At 46.4% G+C, this 24,752-nt stretch overlaps 1 protein-coding gene across 1 annotated transcript; it reads right to left on the bottom strand.

Moving 5' to 3' along the window:
* Positions 1–650: 650 nt before the first annotated feature.
* Positions 651–24,752, bottom strand: LOC145353609 (purine nucleoside phosphorylase-like). The gene is made up of 6 exons (XM_080204372.1): positions 24,603–24,752; positions 14,848–15,011; positions 14,117–14,220; positions 9,601–9,776; positions 4,262–4,452; positions 651–1,039 (listed from the first exon to the last, which is right to left on the bottom strand). The coding sequence occupies exons 1-6, from the start codon at positions 24,626–24,628 to the stop codon at positions 825–827; spliced, it is 876 nt and encodes a 291-aa protein (XP_080060498.1). The 5' UTR covers positions 24,629–24,752; the 3' UTR covers positions 651–824.

Here is a 24,752-nt window from a genome sequence, read left to right on the forward strand (position 1 = left end):
GAATACATGGGGACATGTTCCAGGCACCAACTCTAGAAGCTTCTAGAATAGCCTTTTTAGTCACCTCGTAGTCTGCCAAAATCTCATCTGCAAGCCCAGAAATCCATTCCTCATACTGAAACCTCTGAACTGCAGAGAAAACATTGCTTGATTGACAACTCAGGCACACTGATCTCTGCTGTCAATTTCACACTTTATTTATACAAGGTTAAGTGTTTTCAAGGACTTAGAGTTTCTGTTATTGATACTTTAATGGGTCTGGAAGATTGACACTTTTATTGTCCTGAGGTGAAATGACTTTTATCAATATTGCGGAAAGTGATGAATGAATAAAAGTTGAAAGGAGTTTATTTATACACGTTCCCACACTCAGAACATGGTTCATTAGTTCTATACAGCGTCTGTTAGGTCAACAGGCAAGTGACTGCTGTAGCTTGGCACAGGAGGCATGAGGGGCCATGGGGAGTGGATGGAGGGGCATTCGTTGACAAATGGGCATGAGGATCCATGAGTGTGGGCAGATGGGCAGAACTGGACATGATGGCATGACGAGCCATGGGCATGGACGGAAGGGGCTTGACACAGGGGGCATGACAGCCTATTGGCGAGGGTGAATTTATGTATTTAATTCATCAAGCCTGACAATGAGCTGGTTTCAAGGAGATTTTTATTGTAATCCACAATGTGAAAGGATGTGCAGATACAGCCACCAGGGTGATATTTTAACAATCAAATGGAATATACTCTAAACTTATATTCCAGAAATTCAGAGATCATTGTTTTCTTGTTGGCTCTGACATCCGTTTCGTTTCCTGGTCTGCACATTAGCAGCCAGCGCTGAATTCCATACGTGCCACCAGCTCCGTCACAAAACTCTGCAGCAATCCTGCCCGCTTCTTCCCAACACCCAGGACAGCTTCGTGGTCCACCACCTCATTGCTGTCATACTCCTTCAGCACTTTATTGGTGATCAGCGAAAGTCCAAAGACCCGCAAGCCACAGTGTCTGGCAACAGTGACCTCAGGAGCAGTACTCATTCCTGCAGAACGGTAGGCAGCAAGAAACGTGTGTTGAGAAAACTTTAATTAGCAGAACAAGTAAGCCACAAGCGCATAACATTTCCATGGACTGGCCTTAATCATCTGAGAGGAGAGTCCGAGGATGGGGTTTTCCCATCCTGCCCAGGTGTGTGGGTGGGTTGGACCCATGCAGAAGGGCAGCATGCTGGCAGAATGGTTAGCACTGCTGCCTCACAGCGCCAGGGACCCGGGTTCAATTCCAACTTTGGGTGACTGTGTGAAGTTTGCACATTCTCCCCATGTCTGTGTGGGTTTCCTCTGGGTGCTCTGGTTTCCTCTCACACTCAAAAGATGTGCGGGTTAGGTTGATTGGCTATGCTAAATTGCTCCTTAGTGTCAGGGGGATTAGCAGGGTAAATGCACGGGAGTAATGGGAATAGGGCTGGGATGGGTTGTTGTCAGTGCAGACTTGATGGGCTGAATGGCCTCCTTCTGCGCTGTAGGGATTCTGTTCGTGCAAAGGTCCATTGACCATGGGTGGACCTTTTTGGCTTTGGAGCAAGTGCGGCTGGAAGTCCCGCGACTGGAGTCATTGCAACACAGAAGAAGACTAGTAACCCAGAGGTAATCCAGAGATTGTGGACTAGTAACCCAGAAGTAATTCAGAGATTGTCTTTGAGGGCAGCATGGTGACACAGTGGTTAGCACTGCTGCCTCACAGCGCCAGGGACCCAGATTTGATTCTGGCCTCGGATCACTGTCTGTGTGGAGTTTGCACATTCTCCCCGTGTCTGCATGGGTTTCCTCCGGGTGCTCTGGTTTCCTCCCACAGTCCAAAGATGTGCAGGTTAGGTGGATTGACCATGCTAAATTGTCCCTTAGTGTCAGGGGGCTGGCAGGGTAAATGCATGGGGTTATGGGGATAGGGCCTAAGTGGGATTGTGGTCAGTGCAGACTTGATGGGCTGAATGGCCTCCTTCTACACTGTAGGGATTCTACGAGATTGTGGACTAGTAACCCAAAGGTAACCCAGAGGTTGTGGTTTAGTAACCTAAAAGTTCGAGATTAATAATCCAAAGTTTTTGAGTTCACTGTAGCAAGTTGTGAAAATGGATTTTGATAATTTGAGGAGCACAAAATTGACCATGCCAAGTTTGCTTGAGAAATTGATTGATCTGACAGAGGTCTTTATGAAAGGATTGGGTTGGGTAGATATACAGAAAGTATTTTCACTTGTCAGAGAGACTGGAAGTAAGGGCCATGAATATAAAATAACCATTAACAACTCCAGCAGGAAATTCGGAAGAGTCGTGGCAGTGGTAAATTCATTGGATGAGTAATCCAGGCTAATGGTCTGGTGACATGGGTTCAAATCCCACCACCGCAGCAGGCGGAATTCAGATTCAATTGGTTCAACTGGAATTGGATTCTCGTCTCAGGAATGATGATCATGAAATGATCAAATTATCATCTTTTGAGAAGACAGCTCGGTGGCACAGTGGTTAATACTGCTGCCTCACGGTGCCAGGGACCTGGGTTCGATTCCCGGCTTGAGTCACTGTCTGCGCATTCTCCCCATGCCTGCGTGGGTTTCCTCCAGGTGCTCCGGCTTCTTCCCACAGGCCAAAGATGTGCAGGTTAGATTGATTGGCCGTGCAAAAAAGACCCTAGTGTGAGGGGATTGGTGAGGTATACATGTGGGGTTAGGGGAATAGAGTCTGGGTGGCATTGTTGTTGGTCCAGACTCGATGGGCCGAATGGCCTTCTTCTGCACTGTAGGGACTCTATGATTCTAATTGCTGTAAAGACTCATTCGCTTCACTAACACCCTTTAGGGAGGGAACCTGCTGCCCTTATGCAGTCTGGCCTATATGTGAATCTTCACTGCCTTCAGTTCAAGGGCAATAAATGTAAGCTTCGACAGTGATATCCGCATCCCATGAAATAGTAAAGAAAGAATATCAAACAGATGAAGAACTTCTACATTTATTGTATGTAATGGAACAGAAACATGTGTAATGAAAATACATTTGCCAACAGGTTAGGTTGATTGGCCACGCTAAAATTGCCCCTTAGTGTCCTGAGATGCTTAGGTTAGAGGGATTAGTGGGTAAAATATGCAGGGATATGAACAAAGAACAATACAGCACAGGAAACAGGCCCTTCGGCCCTCCAAGCCTGCGCCGCTCATGCGTCCAACTAGACCATTCGTTTGTATCCCTCCATTCCCAGTCTGTTCAAGAGAAGTCTTAAACGATCTCAGCGTGTCCGCCTCCACCACCTTGCTTGGCAGTGCGTTCCAGATCCCCTGCCACCCTCTGTGTAAAATACGTCTCTCTGACATCTGAGTTAAACCTCGCCCCTCTCACCTTGAACCTAGGGCCTGGGTGGGATTGTGGTTGGTGCAGACTCAATGGGCCGAAGGGCCTATTCTGCACTGTAGGGATTCTGTGACATCAGGAAAGGTAATTAACATGTTGAATTGTGTAAGTGTGAGTGGAATCAAGTTGACTGACACAGTGCACTGAGACTCTAATGCTGCTTAACTCATATCCAGACATTATTACCACCTCTTAGCTGCCAACCTTGGTTCAGGCTCTCTCCGTTCTGAGTAAGCAGCAGTCTCACTCTGCAACCCAGTGGAGCACAGAGGGCACTGCATTGTTGGGAAGATGTAAAAGATTCCATGGCACTATTTTAATCACAGCAGAAGAATTCTCTATATATTCTGGCCAATGTTTACCATAGAATCCCTACAGTGCAGAAGGAGGCCATTCGGCCCATCGAGTCTGCACCAACCACAATTCCACCCAGGCCCTGCCCTCATTTACCCTAGCGAGTCCCCCTGACACTAAGGAACAATTTAACTTGTCCAATCCTCCTAATCTGCACATCTTTGGATGGTGGGAGGAAACCTACGCAGACATGGGGAGAATGTGCAAACTCTGCACAGACAAGCCAGGAATCGAACCCAGGTCCCTGGCGCTGTGAGGCGGCAGTGCTAACCACTGTGCTGCCCCGGCCCAGATGACCTGAGAACATTTCTTTCATTGTCGCTTATGGGATCTTGTTATGCATAAATTAGCTGCTGCACTTTTTTTAAACTTACGACAGCGATCACACTTCAAAAGGTACTTAATTGGCTGAAAGCATTTTGGAACATTCTGAGGTTTTGAGAAGCGCTGAGTTCACCTATCATTCTGGAATCTGCCAAAAACATTGATTGGTATGAAATATCTTACCCACAGCGTCAACTCCAAGTGTGTGAAGAAGACGTGCTTCAGCGATCGTCTCAAAACTGGGACCTCCAACCATGCAGTAAATCCCTTCGTGCATATAATCAGAGCAATCCAGTTCCCTGCTTATATTCAGGGCCAGCTTACAGAGATCCCTGTCATATGCATCAGACATGCAGGGAAAGCGCGAACCAAACCTATCAATAAGAACATCATTGTACTTTATATATTTTCTTCCGCTTTTAAACTTCAAAGATTTTTTACAAAAATAATTTTGCCAGGAGGTTATATAGCGTATGCAGTTTCCATCGCAAACACCTTCTGAAACCACAACTTCCACCATCTAGGAGGACAAGAGCAGCAGATGCAATAGTAATCCCACAAATTGTGTAGTTCCTTCCACGTCGCACACCATCCCGACTTGGAAATACATCAACACTCTGTCCAGCAAACCCCAGAGGCAACGACTCAACAGTTGCGTTGCACAGGAAACTCCCCCTGTCTCCACCACCCCCAGTGATAAACAGAATCATAGAACCCTACAGTGCAGAAAGAGACCCTTCGGTCCATCGAACACAATCCCACCCAGGCCCTACCCCCATATCCCTACATATTATACCCACTAATCCCTCTAATTTACACATCCCTGGACACTAAGGGGCAATTTCTTAGCACGGCCAATCAACCTAACCCACACATCTTTGGACTGTGGAAGGAAACCGGAGTATCCGGAGGAAAGCCACACAGACACGAGGAGAATGTGCAAACTCCACACAGACAGTGACCCGAGCCGGGAATCGAACACAGGACCCTGGAGCTGTGAAGCAGCAGTGCTAACCCACTGTGCTACCGTGCCGCCCCTAATAGGAGAGGGACATTGATCAGAGGCACCAGAGGAGCACTCAGGGAGAAGTCGACACGGTGGCACAGTGGTTAGCGCTGCTGCCTCACAGCACCAGGGACCTGAGTTCAATTCTGACTTTGGGTCACTGTCTGTGTGGAGTTTGCACGTTCTCCCCGTATCTGTGTGGGTTTCCTCCAGGTGCTCTGGTTTCCTCCCCCAGTCCAAAGATGTGCAGGTTAGGGTGGATTGGCAGTGCTAAATTGCCCTTTGGTGTCAGGGGGACTAGCAGGGTAAATACATGTGGTTACGGGGATAGGGCCTGGGTGGGATTGTGGTCGGTGCAGACTCGATGGGCCAAATGGCTTCTTTCTGCACTGTAGGATTCTATAATTCTATGCAGTGTTAATGTAAGCCCACTTGTGATACTAACAAATAAAAAAAACTTTAAAAAAATCTATGATTCTTGGGTCAGTGACTGTATGGAGTTTGCACATTCTCCTCGTGTCTGCGTGGGTTTCCTCTGGGTGCTCCAGTTTCCTCCCACAGCCCAAAGATGTGCAGGTGAGGTTGATTGGCCATGCTAAAATTGCCCCTTAGTGCCCCAAGATGCGTAGGATATGGGGATTAGCAGGGTAAATATGTGGGTTTACGGGGATAGGGCCTGGGTGGGACTGTTTTCGGTGCAGGCTCAATGGGCTGAATGGCCTCCTTCTGCACTGTAGGGATTCTAGGATTCCAGGATAAATGTGATAAATCGATCACCACGACTGGACTGTGGGCCTTTCCCCCAGTTAGTGAGAAACCATAGGAAGAGCATCCAACAGAGGCAGCAGAGGAGAAGCCAGCTCAGTGACCTCGACTGAGCAGTGGGCCAGGGAGAAACACCACCCCTTGTGGTGAACAGGAGGAAGAGCATCCGACAGAGGCAGCGGAGAAATAGTGTGGGAGAAACCACTCAGTCACTACAACTCAACATTCCTTCTATCCTTTTCACCTTTATCCCTTTACTGCTCCCTTAAATGCATCTATCATCACAACCACTCTTTGTGGCAGTGAGCTCCACGTTTTAGCCAGTCTACGGATAAAACGGCGTATGGTGTACTGGCCTTCATTAATCGAGGGATTGAGTTTAGGAGTCGGGAGGTAATGCTGGAACTTTATAAGACCCTTGTCAGGCCTCATTTGGAGTATTGTGCGCAGTTCTGGTCGCCTCACTATAGGAAAGATGTAGAAGCTATTGAAAGGGTGCAGAGGAGATTTACAAGGATGTTGCCTGGACTGGGAGGCATGCCTTATGAAGTTAGGTTGAGGGAGCTGGGACTCTTTTCCCTGGAGAGACGAAGGTTGAGAGGCGACCTGATAGAAGTTTACAAAATGTTGAGAGGAATAGATAGGGTGGATTCTCGGAGGCTATTTCCCCGGTTTGAAATGGTCGCTACGAGAGGACACAGATTTAAGGTGCGGGGAGGGAGGTTCAGAAGTGATGTTAGGGGTAAGTTTTTCACTCAGAGGGTGGTGAGTGAATGGAATCGGCTGCCGTCAGTGGTGGTGGAGGCGAACTCGCTGGGGTCTTTTAAAAGACTTCTGGATGAGTATATGGGGTTTAATGAGATTGAAGGTTATAGATAGGTCTGTAGGTTGGTAGGTGATGTGGTCGGCGCAACTTGTGGGCCGAAGGGCCTGTTTGTGCTGTAGTGTTCTATGTTCTATGTTCTATGTTCTAAAATAATTTCCCTCAAGTTGCCAATTGGGTTTGTTGACGACTGTGTTATATTTCGGATGATGTGGAGATGTCGGCGTTGGACTGGGGTAAACACAATAGGAAGTCTCACATCACCAGGTTAAAGTCCAACAGGTTTATTTGGTAGCAAAGACCACTAGCTTTCGGAGCGCTCGCTGCCCCTTCATCAGGTGAGTGGGAGTTCTGATCACAAGCAGGGCGTATAAAGGCACACACTCCGTTTACAGAATACTGATTAGAATGTGAGTCTTTACAGCTAATCAAGTCTTAAAGGTGCAGACAATGTGAGTGGAGGGAGCATTAAGTATAGGTTAAAGAGATGCGTATTGTCTCCAGACAGGTCAGTATGTGAGATGTTGCTTGGAGAGCGTTTACCTGAAGATCTTCAGGCGGCCTTCAGCAATTTCTCACTTACCGTCCTGTCTGGAGACAATACACATCTCATAGGGCCGGATGGGATCTACCCTAGATTACTTCTCATGGCAAGGAAAGAAACAGCTGAGGTTTAACAGATATCCTCACATCCTCTTTGACCACAGGCGAGTTTCCAGAGGACTGGAGAATAGGCAATATTGTTTCCCTGTTTAAGAAAGGAAGCAGAGATAACCTGGGAAAGTATAGGCCGGTGAGCCTGACCTCAGTGGTGGGGAAGCTTTTGGAGAAGATAGCGAGGGACAGGATATATGCACGTTTGGAAGAAAATGGACAGCATGGTTTTGTATGGAGAAGGTCAGGTTTCACCAACTTGATTGAGTTTTTTGAAGAGGAGATAAAGACAATTGATGAGGGAAAGGCTGTGGATGTAGTTTATTTGGACTTTAGTAAAGCGTTTGACAAGATTCCACATGGCAGACTGGTACAAAAATTAAAATCACATGGGATTTGGAGTGGGCTGGCTAGATGGATACAGAAGTGGCTTAGTTATAGGAGACAGAGAGTGACGATGGAAGGGTGTTTTTCTGAATGGAGATCTGTAGCTAGTGGTGTTCCACAGGGATCAGTGCTGGGACCTCTGTTGTTTGTAGTATAGATAAATGATCGGGAGGAAAATATAGATGTTCTGATTAGTAAGCTTGCAGATGACACAAAAATTGATGGAGTTACTAATTGTGCCGAGGATTGTCAGAGGATACAACAGGATAGATTGGAGACTTGGGCACAGAAATGGCAAATGGAGTTTAATCCGGACAAATGCAAGGTGATGCATTTTGGAGGATCAAATTTAGGTATGAATTAGTCTGTAAATGGCAGAACCCTTAGGAAAACTAACTTCCAGAGGGATCTGGGCGTGCAGGCCCAGAGTTCCCTAAAAGGGGAAACACAGGTGGCCAAGGTGATTAAGAAGGCATATGGCATTGAAGGATATTCTCTGATTGAGTTAAATGAGGTAGGGTAGGGGGAGGCCCCTGTGGAGCATTAACTGGGGCAATCCCACTGGATTGTAGAGCCTGTTCAACACATTCTATGCAAGTCGTCATGGAAGAAAAATTGAAAAGGAGTGGTGGGGGGGGGTTAAATATAAAAATCCAGAGGAGGTTCACATGAATGATCCCTGGAATGAAGAGTTTATCATATGACGAATGGTTGAAGACTTTGGGACTGTACTCATTGGAATTTAGAAGGATGAGGAGGTATCTTATTGAAACTTGCAGGACATAAGAACATAAGAACATAAGAAATAGGAGCAGGAGTAGGCCATCTAGCCCTTCGAGCCTGCCCCGCCATTCAATAAGATCATGGCTGATCTGTCATGGCTCAGTTCCACTTTCCCGCCCTCTCCCCATAACCCTTAATCCCCTCTCTTATCAAGAACCCATCAACCAGCTTCTTAAAAATATTTAGCGAGGCAGCCTCCACCACTTCAACGGGCGGAGAATTCCAGAGATTCACCACCCTTTGAGTGAAGAAGTTCCTCCTCAACTCCGTTCTAAACCGCCTCCCCTTTATCTTGAGGCAATGCCCCCTAGTCCTACTGTCTTTTTTGAGCGGGAAGAGTCTCTCCACCTCTATCCTATCCATCCCATTCATCATCTTATACGTCTCAATGAGATCTCCCCTCATTCTTCTAAACTCTAACGAGTACAAGCCTAGTTTATTCAGCCTCTCCTCATACTGTGAGGCCTGGGTAGAGTGGAGGTGGAGAGGATGTTTCCACTATTAGCAAAAACTAGAACCAGAGGGCACAACCCCAGGCTAAAGGGACAATCATTTAAAACAGAGATGAGGAGGAATTTCTTCAGCCAGAGAGTGGGGAATCTGTGGAACTATTTGCCATAGAAGGCTGTGGAGGCCAGGTCATTGAGTTTAAAGTTTTTATTAGTCACAAGTAAGGCTTACATTAACACTGCAATGAAGTTACCGTGAAATTCCCTTAGTCACCACAGTCCAGCGCCTGTTTGGGCCAATGCATCCAACCTGCTCGTCTTTCAAAATGTGGGAGGAAACCCACGCAGACACGGGGAGAATGTGCAAACGCCACACAGACAGTAACCCAAGCCAGGAATTGAACCCAGTTCCCTGGCACCGTGAAGCAGCAGTGCTAACCACTGTGCCATCCTGTCTTTAAGACAGAGATGGATAGGCTCTTGATCAATAAAGGGATCAGGGGTTATGGGGAAAAGACAGGAGAATGGGGATGAGAAGAGTATCAGCCATGATTGAATGGCGGAGAAAGCTCGATGGGCCGAGTGGCCCAATTCTGCTCCTATGACTTATGATCTTATAGAAGTTTGACTGTATAAAACCAGCGTGGCTCTGTACCGTTCATCATTGGGTCCACAGAGGGGGTGCTGTCCAGTGAGACCTGGCAGATTAATGTGATCCTTAATGATCATGAGGTCTCCTACATTGTAACCATCGGCAATCGATCCTGCAGCATTGGTCACGATCAGGACTTCAACACCCAGCAGCTGGAAAACTCGGACAGGGAACGTCACCTTGGAAACACGGAAAGAAAATACAATTTAATATTGCCCGGAGAGACCCACTATCAGCCTTCATAATACGCTTGATAACATGTCATGTGAAGCACCTTGGGACGATGGGTTATACAGGCGCTACGTAAATGCAAGTTATTTTTACAGAGGACCAGATGGTGCATGTCCATAGGTGCAGGACCGCAGCAGGACAGGTAGATAGGGTGGTTATGTGTTACCTGCCTTTATTACCAAGGCATAGAATATAGAGCAGGGGTGTTATGATGGAGTTGTACAAAACGCTGGTTAGGCCACAGCTAAAGCACTGTGTGCGGCTCTGGTCACCACACTGGAGAAAGGGTGTGATTGCATGAGAAGGACTGCGTGATGATTCACCAGGATGTTTCCTGGGCTGGAACATTTCATCTACGAAGAGAGGTGGTTAGGCTGGGGTTGTTTTTCCTCAGAGTAAAGAAGGCCTGATCAAAGTGTACACAATTATGAAGGACATAGATAGAGCGGACAGGAGGAAACCTTTCCCCTTAGTACAGGGGTCCCCTTAGGAGATTTAGAGGGGATACATTTAGATCCAGAGGGCAGTGGGAAACTGGAACTCACTGTCTGAAAGGGTGACGGATGAGGAAAACCTCACAACATTTAAGGAGCATTTAGGTGAGCTTTTGAAATGCCATAGCAGACAAGGCGAGGGAACAACTGCTGGAAAATAAGATGAGAATAGCTATGTGCTTGGTGGCCAATGCAGCCACAATCTCTGGGCCTCTTTCTGTGCTGTAAAATCATTCAGTGGATGGAATTTTACGAGATTGATTCTAAGCGTCCAGCTGGCATGAAAATGGGAGAATTCCTGATCCATTTTTTGGATGAGTTTTCACATCCAATCTTAGTCACTGAAAAAATGGTCTAGACTATTTCTAGCTGCTGCAGGCAGTGGGCTGGGCTTAATTTGCCAGCCAGCCTGTAGAGGGAGCTACTGCACATGTGCAGACCTCTGATTCACCAATTGTAGTGCCTGTCGCACAGTCTGTTTTAATCCTTATACAGGGGACAAAGAATTGTGAGTAGACTTCTTGTTGATACAACCAGTATTTATTTAAAACACACAATCAATAATCACCCTCCCAGCCAACAATAAGTTATCTTACAGAACTATTAAAGTTCAAGTCCAATACTAGAGCTAGAACATTAGAACGTAGAACATTACAGCGCAGCACAGGCCCTTCGGCCCTCAATGTTGCACCGACCAGTGGAACCAATCTAATGACCCTCTAACCTAAACTATTCCAATATTATCCATTTGCCTATCCACTGACCATTTGAACGCCCTTAAAGTTGGCAAGTCCACAACTGCTGCAGGCAGGGCATTCCACGCCCTTACTACCCTCTGAGTAAAGAACCTACCTCTGACATCCATCCTATAATTACCACCCCTTAATTTAAAGCTGTGTCCCCTCCTGTTAGCCATCACCATCCGAGGAAAAAGGCTCTCACTGTCCACCCTATCTAACCCTCTGATCATCTTGTATGCCTCAATTAGGTCACCTCGTAACCTTCTTCTTTCCAATGAAAGCAACCTCAAGTCCCTCAGCCTTTCCTCATCAGACCTTCCCACCATACCAGGCAACATCCAGGTAAACCTCCTCTGCACCCTTTCCAATGCCTCCACATCCTTCTTATAATGCGGCGACCAGAACTGTACGCAATACTCCAAGTGCGGCCGCACCAGAGTTTTGTACAGTTGCAACATGACCTTACGGCTCCGAAATTCAATCCCTCTACCAATAAAAGGTAACACACTGTACGCCTTCTTAACAACCTTATCAATCTGGGTGCCAACTTTCAGGGACCTATGCACATGTACCCCGAGATCTCTCAGCTCGTCAACACTACCAAGAGTCCTTCCACTAGCCCTATATTCTGTACTCCTGTTACTCTTACCAAAGTGAATCACCTCACACTTTTCCACATTAAACGCCATCTGCCACCTCTCGGCCCAGCTCTGCAGCTTACCTATGTCCCTCTGTCAACTGTAACATCCATCCACACTGTCTACAACTCCTCCAACTTTAAGGTTGACTTAACTTTGCGTGACTGGCAAGTACCCAAGCAGATATTGGCCTTCATCTGTGTGCTAGTCTCTGTAATACTCTGCGTAGTCCGGTCCTTTGGTCTATCTGGCACTCTGGCTCTGAGATCGATCAGGGTGATCAAGTCCTGATCGATTGATTGGCAATGGCCAAAAGGAGCGCGAAACCCAACGGAGTATAAAAGGTGCTTCACAACCCAGTCTCTCTCTCTCACTCTCTCTGACTCCATGAACGAGTTATAACAACGGTGACTGTCGCCAGCAACGACCAGCACAAGGAGAGCCACCACGCCCAAAAAGGAGGGAAGGCCAGAACCAGAGTGCCAGATAGATCAAAGGACTGGACTACACGGAGGGCTACAGAGACCAGCACACAGATAAAGACCAATATTGCTTGGGTACTTGCCAGTCACGCAAAGTTAAGTCAAGATCGAGTATTGGACTTGAACTTTAATAGTTCTGTAAGATAACTTATTGTTGGTTGGCTGGGTGATTATTGATTGTGTGTTTTAAATAAGTATCAGTTGTACTAACAAGAAGTGACTCACAATTCTTTGTTCATTTTATAAGGGTTGAAACAGACCATGTGGCAGGCACAACATTCAATAGCAACTACAGGGGTCTGACAGATAGAGAGAGAGAGAGTTACAGCAGGCAGCCTCAACCAGCTACCCCCACAGCAATCACGGTGGGCCGATCGCGAGCCCCACAATGCATGGGCATCCAACCCTCACAATCGCCCCTATCTCCGCCGCCCAGACCGATTGCTCCCCCCCTTCCTGATCCGATTACAACTGCAGAGTGCCGACTGATCTGATCCTGTTGCAGAATGTGCAGCGGGTCTCCCCCCCACCCCAATCGGGCCACCCCTTCATGCCCTGGCACCATGCACCCTTCCCCCATAGTCCACTAAGTCCCCGCCCCATTGACCCCACCCCCAGCGCTGCCCGGCTGGTAGTGCCAAGTTGCCCATTGGGCATTGCCCAGGTGCCAGGCTGGCACTACCCCAGGGATCCCCCCCTTACCCTCCACCTCCCTATGGGGGCCTCAATGACCTCCAATTCCACCAGCGAGGCCAACGCGACTGTTCCCCGTCCATGGGGAGCGGGTGTTTTCCTGGCCGGAGACAGCCTCTCCCTGAGAGGCCATCAAGGCGAGGGAGCCCAGGTGATAGAGCGCCGAGCTCACTATGCAGATGTAAGTGAGCATTTTCATACATCTGGACAATTTATTCAGCCTCTCACCCATTTCTGGTGACAGCCAGACCTCACTGGAAATCCGACCCACGTAAAATCACAAGATGGGAGAAATCGGGCCTGGTCCTGATTTCCCGGCTCTCGCTCTTGGCTTCACCGGCTTGCTCCGCCCATCGATGGGCGGGGTGAGCCAGTAAAAATTCCACCCGATGATTCATTGTGGTCGGCCTTCTGTGCCTTTACCCTGACCACTCAGAAAAATAATGCATTTTGTGCCTTTTTTTTTTAATTCTCTCTTGGAATGTGTGTTGATGGCAAGGCCAGCATTTATTGCCCATCCCCAGTTGCCTTTGAGTGGCTTTCTAGGGCCATTTCCGAGGGCAGTTGAGAGTCAGCCACGTTGCTGTGGCTCTGGAATCACACGTAGGCCAGACCAGGTAAGGACGGCAGATTTCCTTCCCTAAAGGACATTAGAGAACCAGATGGGTTTTTCCAACAATGGTTTCGTGGTCATCATTACCGAGACTAGATTCCCAATTCCAGATTATTAATTGAATTTAATGATCTCCAGCTGCTCTGGTGGGATTTGAACCTCATCCCCAGAGTATTAGCCTGGTCACTGGATCAGCCGGCAGGATAGTTGGCCTGAAGAAGCCAGTATTTAAATCCATCCCTCAACAAACATTACTAAACCCTGGTTTGCTGGTCACCATTGCTGTTTGTGGGGGATTGTTGTGTGCGTACAACTGCGAACTGTCTCAATTACAATGGCACTATTTGAGGAATACGCCCTTGTTTATTGAGCCCTTTGGGATGTGTTGGAATTGCAAAATATGCCACTGGAATTGCTTTGCCTAATGTTTTGAATGAGCTTCAACTTGGCATGGTGAGGTTGCAACGACGCCCATTTCTGAGAAATGATCCTTTTCTTCCAGGAATGCCTGTCCTGTGGCTGCCACTTAGCGCCGTACACTGTTCATTGCCAATGTCTGGCAAGATGTTCACTATAAGCGACACATTTTATACATTATCCTTCAGGAGTCAGGATATGTCACCATTACCTTTATGAGTGAGTATCCTTCAAACTTATGGAAACGGCCTTGCATACAAACACACGCCTTCCCCTTCAGCTCTCCGAATACCAGCTGACCAGCATGCCCCTGGACTGGATGGAGAAAGAGAGGAGAGTGGGCAACCAGAAAGTTAGCAACTTCTCCTGAAGCTACACCAACAACAACTATTTATATAGCACTCTCAGCATTCATAGAATTGTAGAATTATGGACTTAGAATCCCTCAGTACAGAAGGAGGCTATTCAGCCCATTGAGTCAGCACAGACAACAATCCCACCCAGGCTCCATCCCCATAACTTCGCACCTTTACCCTAGCTAGTCCCCCTGACACTAAGGGGCAATTTAGCATGGCCAACCCCCTAACGCGCACATCTTTGGGCTGTGGGAGGAACCCAGAGCACCCGGAGGAAACCCACACAGACATGGGGAGAATGTGCAAACTCTGCACAGACAGTGAGCCAAGCCGGGAATCGAACCCGGGTGATGTGAGGCAGCAGTGCTAACCCACTGTGCCACCATGTCGCCAATGTATTCCAGATAATAACAAGTTTGCTGGCGTCAAATGTTTTCTTCCTCATCTCACATCTGCTCCATTGGCCAATTATCTTAAATAATTGTCCTTTTGTTACTGAGGCTTCTGTGACCCTTATCTATGATATTGACTCACTTCAAGGCGTTGACAGCCTCTCGCTAGTCCTCAGTGAATCCAGGTTCCATACCTGTGCTCTGCAGAAAGTTGGGAATGTCGATGTATTTAAAGACCTCCTGGTTTGCAAGTGCCTCAGCGAGCATCCCAAGTCCAGAGCCACAGATTATTGCCACCTTTGGACGATGCTTGGTCCTCAATAGCAGCCAGTCTGCTGTCTCCTGGTAGGTTTCGTAACTGGAATAAGATTCATGTTTAAGTAACCACAAACAGGACGAAGTCAACCTTGCAAACTGGGATCTCAGGAAATATGCAGGACGGTTAGATTTTTATCATTTGAAGTCAGGCGGTCTATCTGAGTGTATTGTATCAGAACAAAGAAAATTCCAGCAGAGGAACAGGCCCTTTGGCCCTCCAAGCCTGCTCCGACCATGCTGCCCGACTTAACTAAAACCCCCTACCCTTCCGGGGACCATATCCCTCTATTCCCATCCTATTCATGTATTTGTCAAGATGTGGAGATGCTGGTGTTGGACTGGGGTGGGCACAGTAAGCAGTCTCACAACATCAAGCTAAAGTCCAACAGGTTTATTTGGTAGCACGAGCTTTCGGAGCGCTGTTCCTTCATCAGGTGAGTGAAGGAGCAGTGCTCCGAAAGCTCGTGATTCCAAATAAACCCGCTGGACATTAACCTGGTGTTGTGAGACTACTTACTGTATTTGTCAAGACACCCCTTGTGTAGATTGTATTGATTGGGTAGATACGCAGATGGTCTGATAGCTACAGATAAACCTCCATGTTCAAATGCATCTGCCTATGTTCACAAACTAGATTCTCTGTCTCATCAATGCCTAATGTTGGGCAGAGAGGTAACTGGAGCTGGATAAGATTTTTAAAATTCATTTGTGGGACATGGGCATCGCTGGCTGGGTCAGCATTTATTGCCCATCTCTAGCTGCCCTTGGAAGGCATTTGAGAATCAACTACATTGCTGTGGGTCTGGAGTCACATGTAGGCCAGACCAGGTAAGGACAGCAGATTTCCTTCCCTAAAGGACATTAGTGAACCAAATGGGTTTTTACAGCAATTGACAATGGTCATCAGTAGATTCTTAGTTCCAGTTTTTTTAAATTGAATTCAAAACCAACCATCTACTGTGGCAGGATTCGATCCCGAGACCCCAGAATGTCAGCTGAGTTTCTGGATTAATAGCCTAGTACTACTAAGCCGTCACCACTCCTATGGGAGGGCACAGGATGGCCTAGCTTTTGTTCCTGTCACCATCTCCCCGAGCAACAGTAACACAGGTATCCATTTCTTGCATCACAGCAGGAAGTCCCCCCCTTATAAAACCTGACCGAGCCGCATTAGCCACCCTGGACCTGCCTCTGCATCAGCACTTCCATCACGCCCCTGCCCTTCCCCCCACTCCACCCCACGCCACCACCCCGACCCGAGTGAAAGTCCGGCAGCTTGGGACATTTTCTCCTGAGTAGGTCTCAGGAAATCTCCCAACTCTGCACAAGCAATATGGAAGTGCGAATCCAGGCCTAAGTCTAACCCAATGAATCCCTTTGGAATCTCAATATTTTAATAAGATCACTTCTCATTCTTAACATCAGAGAATCTAATCATTCCCTCATCCTTCAAGCCTAAACTAAATTACTGGGAGTGCGGTGAGACTAATGGTGAACTATTCAGGAACTGTGTCAATTCACAATCTATCTCCCCTTAGATGCTGGGCTTCCTTTACACAGATGACCATGAGTAAAACTACCATTAAGCCCAACCGTTTCTGGGCATTATTTCTGTTGCAACATTTTATTATCCAATGATCTATTCATTGCAATATTTTCCTTTTGGTTCCTTCCACGAACTTCAGGAAATTGTGTCAGGAATTTTAGCCAGGATCCAGGGGGAATGTTAGCACTGGCTGCACTTCTAGGGAGTTTGCAAGAACGTGGTCCGTGACCCTCAGATTGGCAACATTTCTTGAAAAAAATTCCCTGAAAACATCCAGGGGAGTTAGGTTTTTAAATGTTTTGGCAGCAGAGACTGACAGAACTGTTTATTGCTCTCCCTGCGAATGTGAAGAGTCAACCAAATGAATTTTGCGTAAGAGTCAGAGGTCGGTTCGATCAAATCTCTCTCCACTTGGCATTAGTGAATCAGATGAGCGTTTCCAACAATCCAATAGCTTGTCATGTTGTTGCCAACACACAAAAGACCAGATTCATTATAGTAAAGCAGTTAGTAAGATTGTAGTCCCTGCCTACATCTACAGGGACAAGGTAGAAAGGGTCAAAAGCTTCAAGTTTTTAGGTGTCCAGATCACCAACAAATTGTCCTGGTCCCCCCTGTGCTGACACTACAGTTAAGAAAGCTCGCCAACACCTCTACTTTCTCAGGAGATCAAGGAAATTTGGCATGTCAGTTACAACTCCCATTAACTTTGACAAATGCACCATAGAAAGCATTCTTTCTGGTTGTATCACAGCTTGGTATGGGCTCCTGCCCTGCCCAAGAATGCAAGAAACTACAAAATGTAGACCAATCCATCACGCAAGCCAGCCTCCCACCCATTGACTCTGTCTACGATTCCCACTGTCTCAGCAAAGCAGCCAGCATAATTAAGGACCCCTCCGCACATTCTCTCTTCCATCCTTTGGGAAAAAAGATACAAATGTCTGAGGTCACGTACAAGCTGACTCAAGAACAGCTCCTTCCCTGCTGCTGTCAGACTTTGGAATGTCCCTTCCCTGCATTAAGTTGATCTTTCTCTACACCCTAGCTGTGACTGTAACACTACATTCTGCACTCTCTCCTTTCCTTCTCTGTGAATGGTATGCTTTGTCTGTGCACCAGAAACAATACTTTGTGACAATAATAAATCAAATCAAAAGATTCACAGACAGATATAGTCTTTTCAGTGATAGGATAGTGAGAGGTATCAAATGACTCTTTATAACAGGTTAATCTGGACAGTTTGCTCATGTATAAATGTAATAACAGTACTAAAACAAATTAATATAATTTTAAAGTATATATATACGAAAGTACTGAATGTATTTTAATACATAAAATGTATTGTTCATCTCAGTCAGAAAGAGAAGGTCAGAAGTTTAGAGCTGAGAATTTATTAATCAGCAAAAATAAACATTAGGAGTTTGAAGTTTTCGGGGCAAATGTTGTAACATTATTGCAGCATACACTTTGAATGACCCCAGCTGGGTGAGTTAGCTGAAATGGGGCTGGGAGGAGGCTCATGTGGGGCAGCAGTATTGACCCATTGGGCCCAAAGACCAACTCTGTGCTGCGCGCTCTGTTCTTATAAAAACTCCATAGGTTCAAAAGCATCTTTCAGGGAAAGAAACCAAGTCATTCCAAACTACACATGACTCCACTCTGTTAGAAAAAGAAATATTGGCCAGAACGCGCCTGGCGGGGGCAAGGCTCCTATAACGGAAATCGCTGTTAACCTTGGGTGGGAATCTCCAGTCTCGCCTGAGTGAGTCTGTAAAATCCCGCCCATTCTGTAAATGATTGAAAGTTTAATGAACGCAACCTAACGGCAGGCGATCAATGACCTTTCATTGAAAATGCAGTCGATCTTTCACTATTATTTCTAAATTAAGACCTGCTATTTGCAATTTTATAATTGTTTCAATATTCTGATGTTCATAATTATGCGATCCTTTTATAAGAACATAAAAACATAAGAACATAAGAAATAGGAGCAGGAGTAGGCCATCTAGCCCTTCGAGCCTGCCCCGCCATTCAATAAAATCATGGCTGATCTGTCATGGCTCAGTTCCACTTTCCCGCCCTCTCCCCATAACCCTTAATCCCCTCTCTTATCAAAAACCCATCAACCTGCGTCTTAAAAATATTGAGCGAGGCAGCCTCCACCACTTCAACGGGCAGAGAATTCCAGAGATTATTTCATGTTTTACTCTATTTCAGTGATTGCCTATAATTACATTCTGAATTATGATTACTCGTTTTACTCATGTGGCCATCAGAATTCGGCACATGTTGTCTCGACGTCCGTCCGTCCGTGCATCCATCCATCCACATGTTCGTCCATGTACATCCGCTCACTTGCATGCCCATCTATCTGTCCATCCACCCATTCCATCTTTTCATACCCACAGAAAATACTCTCTCAGTTATAGATACAATTGCTGAAAACATACAAACATAGAAACTAGAAGCAGAAGTAGGCCATTCAGCCCTTCAAGTCTGCTCCACTATTCATTTTGATCTTGGTTGATCATGGAATTCAATATCCTGGTCCTCTCCTTTCTCCCATATCCCTTGATCCATTTAACCCCAAGAGCTATATCTAATTTTTTCTTGAAATCACACAATGTTTTGGCCTCAACTACTTACTGTGGGAGTGAATTCCACACATTTACCACCCCCTGGGTGAAGAAATTTCTCCTCACTTCAGTTCTAAAAGATTTACCCCTTATCCTCAAACTATGTCCCCTGGCTCTGGACTCCTCCACCATTGGGAACATCCTTTCTGAATCTGATAAGGTAGAACCATCTTCTCAGGGTAACTGGGGATGGACAATAAATGCTGTACACTGCCACAACCCAGGAGAAAACCTTTCTTTAAAAGGAAGACAGGCATGAAAAGGACAAGAACTGTCTAATGACAAGCAAACAAGTCCATAGCTAACCTAAGAGTTGCTAACTCTGGTTAAATGTACTCCTCGCGGTTACGTGATGTGGTATCCTGCCTCCTGCTACCCCACCCTCTATGCTCCTGCCATTTGTCACTTGGCACACCCATCCCACAATGCCCTCCTTCTCCCATTAAAAATGGAAAAGGTCTTTGCTACCCCATTGGCTGATCCTTGACTGATATGGAGGGCATTAGCTATGAGGAGAGGTTGGAGAAACTTGATTTGTTCTCACTGGAATGATGGAGGTTGAGGAGTGACCTGATAGAAGTCTACAAGATTATTAGGAGCGTGGACAGAGTGGGTAGTCAGGAGTTTTTTTCCAGGGTGAAAGATTCAATTATTAGAGGGTGCACAGGTTTAAGGAAATATACGAGGCAAGTATTTTATGCAGAGGGTGGTGGGTGCCTGGAACCCGTTGCTGGGGGAGGTAGTGGAAGCGGATACGATAGTGGCTTTTAAGCGTTGTCTTGATAAATACATGAATAGGATGGGAATAGAGGGATAAGGTCCCCGGAAGGGTAGGGGGTTTTAGTTAAGTCGGGCAGCATAGTCAGTGCAGGCTTGGAGGGCCGAAGGGCCTGTTCCTGTGCTGGAATTTTCTTTGTTCTTTGACTGTCAATCAAGCAGCTTTTTTTTAACCCGTCTCCCACACTTCCAAAACTCGCAGATGGAAGTGTTCTAAGCAAAGAAACGTCACAGAATTTCTTTTCAATTGCTCCATAATTGGAGCAGCGTTTTGGAGATGAATCTTCAAGTCCTGGAGACTCTGGGGACACTCGTGGGGGAAGGGGAGTTTGGGGGGTGCAGAAGGGGTTGGGTGAGGGGGGGGGTGGATGGTTGGCAAATCTAAACTAACTTTAAACTGGCTCAGTCAGTCAGTCAGTCAGTCAATCTAAAGACGGGACATAAGTTGCCTTACGCTGGGGGGGTGGGGGACCTTCAAATGATGATGGCCTCCCAGCCCAAGAAACTGCCCGATGTGTAAAAGTAAGGTTATTGAAAGGTCTCAGTCAAAGGGGAGGATTTAGACCTGTTACTATGGAAAGCAATGAGGATGGAAACAAAACCCCACAATCTCCAAATCCCCAACTGAAAGAAAGAGTTAATATTTTTCTGGTAGGATCGAATAAATCTGTTCAAGGAACGGAAAGGCAGAATATCCATCATTAATTTTGTCTTTTCAATAACTCATTCTTCATTGATACTTCTGAAGTAACAAATGCCCTGCCGCGTAATAAAAATTGTAAATAGATTCACCCTGCTTCATCCGGTGTGAGAAATCTAAAATTGACACCAGTGCAGTGATAGTTAAGAAAGCTCTCCAATACCTCTAATAGCCCAGGGATTAAGAGAACTTGGCATGTTTGCTATGAACTCTCATCAACTTTTATAGATGCACCATAGAAAGCATTCTTTCTGGTAATATCACAGCTTGGTATGGCTCCAGTTCTGACCATGGTCACAAGAAACTACAAAGGGTCATGTACAAAGCCCAGTCATTCATGCAAACCAGCCTCCTATGCATTGACTCTGTCTGCACTTCCCACTGTTTCGGCAAAGCAGCCAGTATAATCAAGGACCCCACGCACTCCGGACATTCTCTCTCCCACCTCCTTCCATCAGGAAAAAGATACTAAAGTCTGAAAACACATAGCAGCTGAATCAAAAACAGCTTCTTCTCTGCTGCCGTCAGGCTTTTGAATGGACCTACCTCGCACTAAGTTGATCTTTCTCTGCATCCTAGCTAAAACACTGCAATCTGCACACTCTCCTTTCCTTCTTCCTTACGTTCTCTATGAATGGTGTGGCTGTACAGTGTGCACAATATGTTTCACCGTATACTAATAAATGTGACAATAATAAATCAAATTAAAGTAAGAGTGTTGTCACCTCCAGTTGGAGGTTTGCCTGGCGGATTCATCACACCACCTCCTGCCTCCAACCTGCCATTTCTCATTCGAGGCAGCAATCCTTGTGATGCCCCGCTTTAACCCCGCCAACCGGGATGCAAACTGGCACAACTGGGCGTCAAAAGCAGCCTTTACCCCCAACTCCAATAGTTTCAGGAACTAATTCATTTCAGCAAACAAAAAAATGCAAAGCAAATCACAATCTTCTTTAAACCCCTATGACATTCCCCTCCCGTGTGATCCTCAGACAGTGTCCCGGAGATTAATTTTCAGTTCTTGCAGGCTTCAGAACAAAGTTGGTGTATGATAAAGGATTCATAGCTGGTGTATCAAATGTAATTGAACTTGAAGGAAAAAGTTTCTGTTGGAGTTTTGTCAAAGACTCTTTCTCCAAATGATGTAAATATTCAATGAATTTTCTACCTCTGGATGTTCTGGGGGTGGCACAGTGGGTGAACACTGCTGCCTCACAGCACCAGTGACCTGGGTTCAATTCCCAGCTTGGGTCACTGTCTGTGTGGAGTTTGCACATTCTCCTCGTGTCTGCGTGGGTTTCCTCCGGGTGCTCCGGTTTCCGTCCAGAGATGTGCAGGTTGGATGCATTGGCCATGCTGAATTTCCCCTTAGTGTCCTGGGAAGTGTAGGTTAGAGGGATTAGCAGGTAAATATGTAGAGTTCTGCGGATAGGGCCTGGGTGGGATTGTTGTCAGTGCAGACTCGATGGGCCTCCTTCTGCACTGTAGGGTTTCTAGTTTGCAACAGTATGGTTTCTGCTTGAAAAGGCGCCCAGAAGTCTAGCTGTGATAATGAGTTTGAACCCTAGTTAAATGCAATTCACCCTCCTATTGAAGGTTGAAGTGAATTGGATGGAAGATTCCTTCTGATCTTTTTAATATTCATTTTACAGGATATGGATGTCACTGACTGGCCTGGCACTTATTGTCCATCCCAACTGCCATTCATATCAGAGAGCTTTTGAGAGTCAACCACATTGTTGTAGCTTTGGAGTTACATGTAGGCCAGACCAGGTGAGGATGGCAGATTTCCTTCCTACAATAGGTCTTCGGAGGCAGAAATTCCTTCACCAAAATCCCTTTAATTACAAGCTCTAATAGCAGTACACAGAGTGCTATGAGTCAGCAGTCTCTCCCGGGAGTCAGAGGAACTGCCACACCCAGTTGACCACAAGGCAAAGAGTCCCTGATTGCCTCGTCAATTGGATCCTTAAATCAGCAAGACCAAACTCAATGGCCCGACCAAAATCATTGCAGTTCCTTAAAGGATACTAGTGAACCAGATGGGTTTTTACAACAATGGCTTCACGGTCACCATTAGACTTTTAATTCAAAATTTTTATTGAATTTAAATTTCATTATTTGCTGTGGTGAGATTCAAACCTGGGTCCCCAGTGCATTATCCTGGCTCTCGGGATTACTAGTCCCGCGATAATACCATTATGCCACTGCCTCTCCTACAACTTTTGTTGGTTGCCATCCTTGCTAATTCAGAACTGCTTTCTTTCGCAGTACATCTTAACATGCAGGGGTAAAGGTCCATGAGCTGCTCTCGGTTCAGTTAGCATGGACAGCGGGGAGACTTTGCACTGCCAGTTTGTTATCTCCCATCCGGTAGGTTTTGTCAAGTGTAAGGTTTGCTCACACGCACTCAGTGTGTAGGAAAACTGAGAAATACAAATTTAACTTGATTTATTATTGTCACACTTATTAGTATACAGTATTGTGTTCTTGCACACTATACGGACACACTGTTCAGAGAGAACATACGGGAGAAGAAAAGGAGAGAGAGTGCAGGTATGGAGGAATTTCCACCCCATTAAAGACCAGTTCCCATTCTGTTAGAGTGGGAACAGTCTGAAATTGGAGTGTTCAATAGGTGCAATTCCTGGAATAATGTTCCATCGCTTGGTCTAGATGTTAAACAGTTCTACAGACTCAAAACTGCACCAGAGGATACATTTGTAAATGACAGAGTCTTTTTTATTTGTTCATGGGATGTAGGCATCACTGGGCCAGCACTTATTACCCGTCTCTAATTGCCCTTGAATTCAGCAGCTTTCCAGATCATTTTCTTTTATGTATTAGTGTCACAAGTAGGCATACATTAACACTGCAATGAAGATACCATGAAAATCCCCTTGTTGCTACGCTCCGGCGCCTGTTCGGGTACACAGAGGGAGAATTTAGCACAGCTAACGCACCTAAACAGCACACCTTTCAGACTGTGAGGAGAAACCAGAGCACCCGGAGGAAACCCACGCAGACACGGGGAGAACGCGCAAGTTCTGCACAGACAGTGACCCGAGCCGGGAATCGAACCCGGGTCCCTGGCGCTGCGGGCCGCAGTGCTAACCCACTGTGCCGCCCAGAGGGCAGTTGAGAGTCAGCCACATTGTTATGGGTCTGGAGTCACGTGTAGGCCAGACCAGTTATAGATTTCCTTCCGCAAAGAAGATTAGTGAACCGGATGGGTTTTTAATGATAATCAAACATGTTTTCATGATCGCCCTGAGACTTTTAATTCCAGATTTTTAAATAATTAGTTTCAAATTTCTTCACCTGCTGGGGTGGGACTCAAACCTGGGTCCCCAGAGCATTACCTAGACTCTCTGGATTTCTAATCCAGTGATAATGCCAAGGTACCACTTTCCTCCCCATCAATCTTCCAGCCTTGCTGAAAGCAGCCCCTACCCCTGCAGCGGGTTCCCTGGTACTGTGACGGGCAGGGCACACAAAACACCGTAGGCATTGACAGAACCGGAATATCCCACCAGCATTCAAAGGCAAACCACCTTCATCTACTACCATTTCTTCCTGAGTCACCGACAATTATCCCACCCAGACCCTTATCCCCACGCGTTTAGCCTGCTAATCCCCCCCGATACTAAAAGGGGCAATTTTCCACGGCCAAATCAACCTAACCTGCACATCTTTAGACTGTGGGAGGAAACCCCCTGCAGACAACATACAAACTCCGCACAGACTGTGACCCAAGCCAGGAATCGAACACGGGTCCCTAGCGCTGTGAGGCAGCAGTGCTAACCACTGTGCCACAATGCCTACAATGCTCAATGTACCTACTACCAGAGTTAACCTGTACTACACGTACTACCTGCCTTATGCATACAATGCTCAACGTACTGGCTGCCTTGCCATGAACAATTCCGTGGGCAATCCACTAACGGGTCAATTAAAATGATAACTTACCAGACTGGATCTTCAGAAAGCATCATGTCAAATATTAAGTCTGCTTTCTGCTTCTTTCCCTCTTCAAAGACTGGAGACTTTCAGTTGATTTTCTCACAGCCGATTCACTAGGCACTGCTTGCTGTGAGAGCCTTTGCTGGTTCACTGGCT

The sequence above is a fragment of the Carcharhinus amblyrhynchos genome, chromosome 16, assembly GCF_965287045.1.
Source record: "Carcharhinus amblyrhynchos chromosome 16, sCarAmb.v2.hapA, whole genome shotgun sequence".
Classification (NCBI taxonomy): domain Eukaryota; kingdom Metazoa; phylum Chordata; class Chondrichthyes; order Carcharhiniformes; family Carcharhinidae; genus Carcharhinus; species Carcharhinus amblyrhynchos.